Here is a 7,985-nt window from a genome sequence, read left to right as displayed (position 1 = left end):
GCATGTCATCCCCAATGCAGGAGCACTTCTGGTGGGCTAGTTGAGTCTGAGGCAGGAGATTCATGGGTCATGCACTCAGCTGATGGCTAGAAGGGCAATTCAAATTGATCACAAGGTCCCTTTAATCTGTGGATCAAGGGCAATATTAGTGGCTATAGAAGATTGGGGGTAGGGGCAATCATTTACAAGATAGAAAAGGACCAACAAGTAAAAAATTAGTTGGGAAAAATGTTTATTTTAAAGTTTCTCAGAGGGTTTTTACAAACAATGGAGAGCGTTTAAAAAAATTAAGTGATCAAAGTACTTGACAGTGTCCCTTAACCACATGCAAGCCCCTGGACAGAGAAAAAAAAAATCACACCAGCGAGGAGGTCAATACTGCAGGAAGAGCAGCTGGCATCTGCATAGTTCTAGTAGGAAAGATTGCAATGCTGTTGCTGCTAGTAATTGTCATCCTGGCATTAATATAAGACAGTGCTGAAGTATGTACACATACCTGCAGAAAACAAAGTGCATAAAATAACACGCAAAATAGGTATTGTATAGTAAATTTATTTACCTGAAACAATTAAATTAGGTGTGATGCTTATTATTGTCAGCACTGAAATAGACACTTGATCTTTTTAACACCTTCTAAAGGTCACATGCAGTTGTTATAACTGACTTTTTTTAGATAAATGCATCACACAAACACTTGTATTGCACCAACATCTGTCTACTGCTTTAGATTTAATTAAATAAGTTACATTACAGTGCAAGAGAGGTATCTTTGCACACAAAATAAAAAAAAATCGAAGTTATGAACTGGAGGCTTACAGTTTAAACATTCAACATCTGTAGTTTTTGACTGAATTTATAAATAGTATAGCATATTGTACATAGCTGTTCATAAAGTAGTGTGTTTAGATGATACAATACAGAAAGATTTGGCTAATTACAATTGAAGGCATGCATTAGTCAGATATTATACATTTATACAGAGAAATATGGAAACTTGGCTGACAGTTCCTTAATTCTGGCTTAACGTTTAAGAATAAAAGTCTTCTCCATGCAGCAAAGAAACCAAACTTCTCTGGAGAGTTTTTTCCTGATTTATTAAGCTATATTGCACATTTGTATAACTGAAGCCCTAATGGTACCACACATTTCCTCCACAGAGCACACAATGAGTTTTGTTTTAGGGAAAGCAATTGTGTTTTTGTTGTTTTTTTTTTAACATGATACATGCAGAGGTTTTGGCAGATGTGTTGCTAAAACACATGCACGCAACAAAACAACCTTACATTTCTGCAAAATTGTTTAGGAAGCGATTACTCCAGCATTGCTGAAAAGGAAAGAAAAAGGTATCCGTTAGTGAAAGGATGAATAATGCTATATCATTATAAAAGCAAGATTTGTAAGATCAATAGTGATAGAAGAAAGAATGTGAAGCTGGCTAACTGACTGGTTTAACTGAAAGGACGCTCAGTTTTAACTCTCCCACCCCACCCCTGCCCCACTCCCCAAACAATACATTTAAACACCTAGGGTGATATTCTGGCCTTACTGAAATCAATGACAAAGCTCCATTGACTTTAATTAGGGCCAGGATTTATCACCAAAGATGGAAGGTAAAAATTAAAACCTAATTTACTTTCATGTAGTTTTGCATTTCTCTTGTCTAGCCAATTGAAATAGACAAGTCTCTATTCACTTTCAGGTTCATGTGGACTGACTTAACATTTTAATATTTGAATTAACACCAGTGTGGATTTTTTAAAAAAGTTTGTTATGGAAATGTTTCTAGCAACTTTCTGAAACTTAAAAATAAGTTTCAGCTCACAGCTGACCTGTGTCCCTTTAAATATCCAGGTTATGCAACTAGTTATGGGAAGCATCCTGGAAGAAGTCATTAACTATACAGACAAGAGGTTGGTAATAAAATGACTATCCACAAATACAAGGTAAGTAAAGAACAACATATTCTGATTCCCTACAGAGTTCTTAGGGCTGCTCTGGGAAACACTGCACTTAAACCCTGTATGTTGTAGGCTATGCTGCTAAGATTTTTCAGAGTATGCTTAATAATGCAATTAAAGATGTGATTAGCAGAGATTAGGGAAACAAAGGTTAGAAGTGCAAAAGGCAAACGAGACAAGTGCAGGACAAACAGATAATTGTGTGGGATTTACCTCTTCCCCTCCCATCTTAGCAAATTCCACCATCCTTCCTGTTTGAGCTGTTTGCCCTTATATTCCACTTATCAGCTGTGCTCTTGGAAGAGGCTAGAGGACTGCTGTACTGCATTTTATCATCAGATTAAAACCATTTTCTTACATCTAAATTTATGAAACAGCCTTCCCATAAACATTAGCCATATAGCAATTTTATAGAACAAAAATTAGTTTATAGAGTATCTTTCATATTTGATCTTCTGTAATGTTATCTAAAGTAATCCGATACCATTCATATTGCATGTGGGTGGATAAAATAGAGCAGCCTTTTAAATCTGGCTCAGGAATAGCTCTTTTGGATAGCTGTTACTACAAAGTAAATAAATGACAAGAGTCCACACTATCAAGACAGGCAGGCAGCCATAGACTAGAGGCATCTGAATAACTCACTGCACCAGCATCTTCCCTTGAGCTAGAAGCAGCACTAGGTAAGATTTTGGCATCTCACGGGGGGTGCTCTCCTCCAACTGAAGGGGAGGTTTTCAGATTTGGAGAGTAACTTTTTTCCCCAACATAAGCCTTACAAAGGTACTTCTTTCATCCAGCTGTGTCTCATGTGGCCTGCTACAAACTTAGGTTCCCTTGTACTCCTCATGCAGCAGGGGTACAGAGTGAGATTACCAAAGGAGAGCATTAAGGAACCCGGCAGGCTGTAGCTGACAATGGTGGAGAGAGCTCAGCAGTGTGAAAAGGAAAATGGAAACAGAGTCAAAGGCACAGAAATATGCCAAGAAATATTGGTGCAGAGCCTGGAAAGGAGAAATGCAAGTTTCTTTGCAACTTACATGCAAAACTACTAACAAATTTCATCAAGAGATGGTGTCCATGGGATTATGAAATAGGTTAAATAGCTCTCTCGTGAGTGAACACTGTGCAGACCTGTGTGTATTTCCTTCCAGCTCTCTCCTGCACAGCCTACCAAGTTGTTAGAAAGAATGTGGAAATTTCTCTTCCAGAAAAAAACCCTGAACAGGCAGTTGAACTGCTTCCAAGATGACCCTGGTAACTGGGAATCAAAAGGAATTTTTTTCTAACATGAAATTTAAATTGTGGCAAGAATTTCTACTTGAACTTGAATTTAAGAGTCCCTCTCCTCAGGAGCAAAGGTGCCGCCTTCCTCACCGATTCCTTATGCTACACTTCTGCTCCATATGCCAGCAGGGCGAGATAGTTCACTAGGGCATCCCTCTCTAATTCAGCTTTTAAATGGCTTGGAGCCATCTTATGTTATTTCAGTCAGAGGCGGCTCGAAAGTTATTCTTGAAAACAGATTAACTTGTAAAAACAATGAGAGTTCTGTAGCACTTTAAAAACTAACAACTTGTGCATCATCAAGTGTGGATTAAGGAAGCATCCTCCAAATTGAAGTCCCAGGCTCAGAGGCTGTGGAGCATATACAGCCCATAGCTCCATGCTGGGCATTTACTTCAGCTGCCTCCCTCAGGAGGATCAAGAAACATTTAATCTAGCAGAAGGAAGAATCAGTCTGATGGACCTTGAATCTTGGCAGATCTAGGACCCAAGCAACTTAAATCCATCTCTGGTGACAACTCTTGGAAGGATAGAGGGTAAGATCCTTTGCTATTTCAAAGGCAGCTGCAATTATTAAATGCTGAGATGGGGTAGTCTCTGTAATTGCCTCAAGTCCAATCTGTAGCAATTAATGCTTACTACTCATTGAATGGGTAGAGAGCTCGGTCATGCTCCAACTTTAGATGATGCCCCTAAACAGGGCTTAGAACCTCAGGTTTAAAGAAAAAGTAGACGACAACCCAGGTTTTTCCCCCCCTGTTCAGCCTGCTCTGCCCCACAATCCAGATTTCTTGCCTTCTGATCTAAGTGCCTGGTTTTATCTACTACTCTCTCTGCTGGAGCAGGGCTGCACACTGCTTCCAAAGTCATCAGAGATGCATGAAATACCCTTCAGATGGTGGGCAGTCTGCTTCAGAGACACAAGCTTCCAAAAAAAAAAAAAAAAAAAAAAAAAAAAAGTGCCAAACAAACCAACCTTTAAAAACCTTTGCCTTGAACTGAACGATCTTTGCAGCCCTTAAAATGTTCACTGTTGGTCTACTATTTAAATCCACAATGTTTAAAGGAAAAAGGCAAGTTCTGCTATAAACACCTAAATATTAAGGTGCTGACACCACAGAAAACATTGTGTTGTCACCAAAAAAACCCATGACAGGTAAACCTCAAATGGATTTAGTTTTAAGTAACCGAACAATTTCATGGCCTATTAGCGTCTCATGCTCAAAGGATAGTTTAGTGAAATAGATGGAAAAGTTGTTCAGGAATATCGTTTATACAAAACTCATTTGCTTTTGAAGTGGCACGTGTAACCAAAACCCATTGCCACTGGCTTGTACTTAAAATGCTTGGTTTGTATGTGCACCTTGTTCCAGGATGTGTGGGTCTGATATTCCAGAGGTTTAACATCTACAGCTGCTCCTGAAGCTCTGTGTGCAAATAGCATTTCTGGAAACAGGCCCTGTCTTTATAACTAAATACCTATATAACATCAAGTTCAACTTCAGCCAATGGGCTTTAATTGTAGTTTTAATAAGGCTGATCATATTGGTAGTTTTAGTGACTCTGCCTTAAATGCCCAATCCAGAGAAGAATATCTGCTATTTTAGGGAAGCTGCTGTGGGAACTGTTTCCTGGTCCTGTCTTCCAAGAAGCAGATAATCCCTCTATTGTGAATGCTCATTAGGCATTCTAGGTTTACACTGCCCCATGGATGCAGTTGCAAGTCACTAGTTCTTGGGAAGGATATCCCCCTTGTAAGAAGAGATCCTTCCATCAGCCACACCACAAAGAGCATTCAGCACAAGACTAAGGTACGTTCATTTAAAAGAAGTGGGTAGGGTCTTGTACTCTCCTACCAGGAAAGACTGATCTGATGTAATGCCTCACAGCCACTCTGACACTAAAGAGAAGATGCTTTGCTGGCACACAGAAGACGTGTCTACAGGAGATATACCAGTGCACAGCAGGAGAGTGTAAGCTGTAGAGCAGTCTAACTGTCCTGTGTAGACTCTGCTGACATACCCTAAGGTTCCTGGTCCTAGCATGTTAATGTAGTAGGATTTCAAACAGGACTACATCACTGTGCATTAGGAACCTTTGAGAGGGTGTCAGCAAGGTCTACACAAGCAGTTGGAGTGTAACAGTACAGAATGCTCTGCAGTTTACACCTATTTGATGCACAGGGCCACACTGTGTAGACAAGGCCTCAGTCTGCGTATAGGAGGGACAACAAATGGTGGGGACTCATGCTGTGATATGAGGGGTTTTGTTTTATACTACTTATATTTTAGGACATTTAAGCTTCTGTATCTGAAACAATGTGAGACCGCCACATTATCCATGCCCCTCTGCAGCAGCTCAGTGCTCCAGCAGAGCTCTTTGATTTCTTGGTTTATCGACCAGTCACCTTCAACCATGTAAGCTGAAAAGTAGTGGCCCAGCTGCTATTAAGCAAACACACCATCTGCCATTTTACAAAGCCACTCTGCCTCCTGAGCTGCTCTCAAAAGTTCTGCATTAATCTGGCTGAAGTTAACAGGAATGTTCCTTTTTGTCTTTTCATATGAACGCTGTACAAAGAAAGCATTTCCACTCTATGGAAACAAGCAATGGATTGTTCCATCACAAAGGAGCAGCTGCACAGTGAGCACTCTAGCTACCTGAGAACATAATTGGAATGGACACTATGTGGAAGCAGCACCCCATATTTTCTGTAGTGGGTGTATGTCATCAGAACAAAGCAATGTCTGATCAGAAGCACCCATAGATTTTGCATTAATGCTTGGTTATCAAATTCAGACAGTAGCTGTCAATGGGTTTGAAAAAGCTTACAGTAAACCTAAGAGTGGAGAATATTGGGTAAGCGCTCCAAGTTTTGGATGCACTGAAGCTGCTGGTCCCCAGAAGCACTGCGCTCCTGAATGTATAGCAATTTGCTTCAATAATTTTGGGCTCATACTATAGGATGCATAGTCTAAAGTGGTGATAATAATGTAGCACAGCAGAGTCTGACAAGACGCAGCATGGAATGAAGGAAATTACTATTTATTCTTTGACACGTATACAGCATATGCCATTTTACAGCAATTCACCACTGGGATGGTGAAATGGAAGAGAAATACTCACTTTAGTCGATGAATGTTGGAAGGCATTGGAGAAAAACACCACAGTTAGGACTGTTAATGACTTACACATTGTTGATACAAGACTGAATTTGAAAACATGCTCTAACATTTATCATAATATAATGAAGGTGGTTAGTGCCACATTAAAATAAAAATAGTTCTATACAATATGTTCATTTGGTCATGTGCTATTTACAGATTTTACAAAAAACACACACGAGCTTGTTACTTCTCTAAATCAGGCTAGAACAAGGCTAGCAGAGTAACTCATGAAATGTGTAACTCATCATTAGTGCCCTAACTAAAAGTGTTAAGAAATCCAATTTCTAACTATGCAGTGCAAGTTATTTTTTCCAGGTCCCATAACAAAAGCCCTGATCTAAGAGACTGAAAAAAATCTGACACACGTAAATAAGGTATTAAAAAACGGAACTTAAGCCATCTTTTAGAGTTAAAACAAGACACAGAATTTTCTTTGTCTATTTAAAAGTTTAAGCTAGACTGACGCTTTGCCCCTTCTGCCCCTTCCCCTGGAAAAGTGGGCAACACTGGCAAAAAAAGGTTTGTTATAATAAAATACATTAGACATTTAAATAAATAACCTTAAAAAACAACGTGTGTTGAAGGGATGGCAGAAGAACCCAGCAGGTTCCACCTGGAATTATGTTTTCTGCACAAACAAGAATAGGCATACTCTACCTCTTACAGAAACTGGTGTAAACAAGACAGTCAGGAACCTAAGATGAGGGAGCATAAGGAGGGGCAAGCCAAAAAAAAAAAAAAGCCCCCCAAAAAACTGACTGAGGTAGCAGTACACTCTGCCCAGTGCAGAAAAATCGGCTTATGAATAAAAATAAACTGACGTCAAATTAAGTTCAGATGATCATGCAAAAGACAGACAGTTACATGCTTTTTTAGTTTTAGAAAACACATTCATTCCCTAAAATCTGCTGCCAATTTAGTTTGATAGTGTCCGCTGGCTCAAAAAAAAAAAAAAAAGTTTGTTTTTTACAAGGATGAATAGACTATTAAACAGAACACTGTACATGCTTTTCATCTACAAAAAATATTTGCATAAAATAGTGTTAGTTCTCTGTACATGTCAATGGACACTTTAGTTGTGTATAAAAGAGGAAAATATTGCCCCCACTGGAGTTGGAAAAAGCAAAACACAAAATCTAGAGTATGAAACCTCCGTCACCGGCAAATATGTTCATGTGAAAATTCAGCAGAAATCGACAGTTGCTTTAAACAATAAAAAAATTGATTAAGTTAAACATCTTTAAGTAAAATGGTCACTATGTCAGTCAAGACCAGAACATATCACTAAAGTTAGTGTCTGTACTGTAAAGCCAGATAAGCAAGGGCATAGTAATGAGCACAAATGGCCAGGAAATCCCTTCGGTGCATGCTGATAAAGAACACGGTTTGGTGGCAGGCTTCTTGCAATCTTTACCAGGTTCCAGGTAGTTACGGGCTGCAAATTTCAGTGTCTCATCCAGCAGAATTACAGGTAGTGAGATTTTCAATACCATCAGCCACTGTGTCACATTCAGAGGTGTGATCTGGAAGATTAGCTGTGGAAGAGAAGCCAAACATTAGATCCTTCCACACA

The 7,985-nt window shown here is 39.3% G+C and overlaps 1 protein-coding gene across 4 annotated transcripts in view; it reads right to left on the bottom strand.

Annotated features, from left to right (window-relative positions):
- Positions 1-215: 215 nt before the first annotated feature.
- ATP2A2 (ATPase sarcoplasmic/endoplasmic reticulum Ca2+ transporting 2) overlaps positions 216-7,985 on the bottom strand; it is a 79,477-nt gene continuing 71,707 nt past the window's right edge. The window contains exons 20-22 of one of the 4 annotated variants that reach the window (XM_067539621.1): positions 7,827-7,947; positions 1,284-1,324; positions 216-496 (exon numbers count right to left, since the gene is read on the bottom strand). In XM_067539621.1, the coding sequence (XP_067395722.1) occupies positions 1,311-1,324; positions 7,827-7,947 (135 nt within the window). In that variant the 3' untranslated portion in view covers positions 216-496; positions 1,284-1,310. Of the gene's footprint in view, positions 7,948-7,985 lie in introns of all 4 variants that reach the window. The other 3 variants (XR_010918225.1, XM_067539620.1, XM_067539619.1) reach the window with 3 other exon arrangements.

The sequence above is a fragment of the Emydura macquarii genome, unplaced genomic scaffold (genome assembly GCF_026122565.2).
Source record: "Emydura macquarii macquarii isolate MOO-44397 ecotype Brisbane River unplaced genomic scaffold, CSIRO-AGI_Emac_v2 contig_554, whole genome shotgun sequence".
Classification (NCBI taxonomy): domain Eukaryota; kingdom Metazoa; phylum Chordata; order Testudines; family Chelidae; genus Emydura; species Emydura macquarii.
This window is presented reverse-complemented; position numbering and strand designations above follow the sequence as displayed.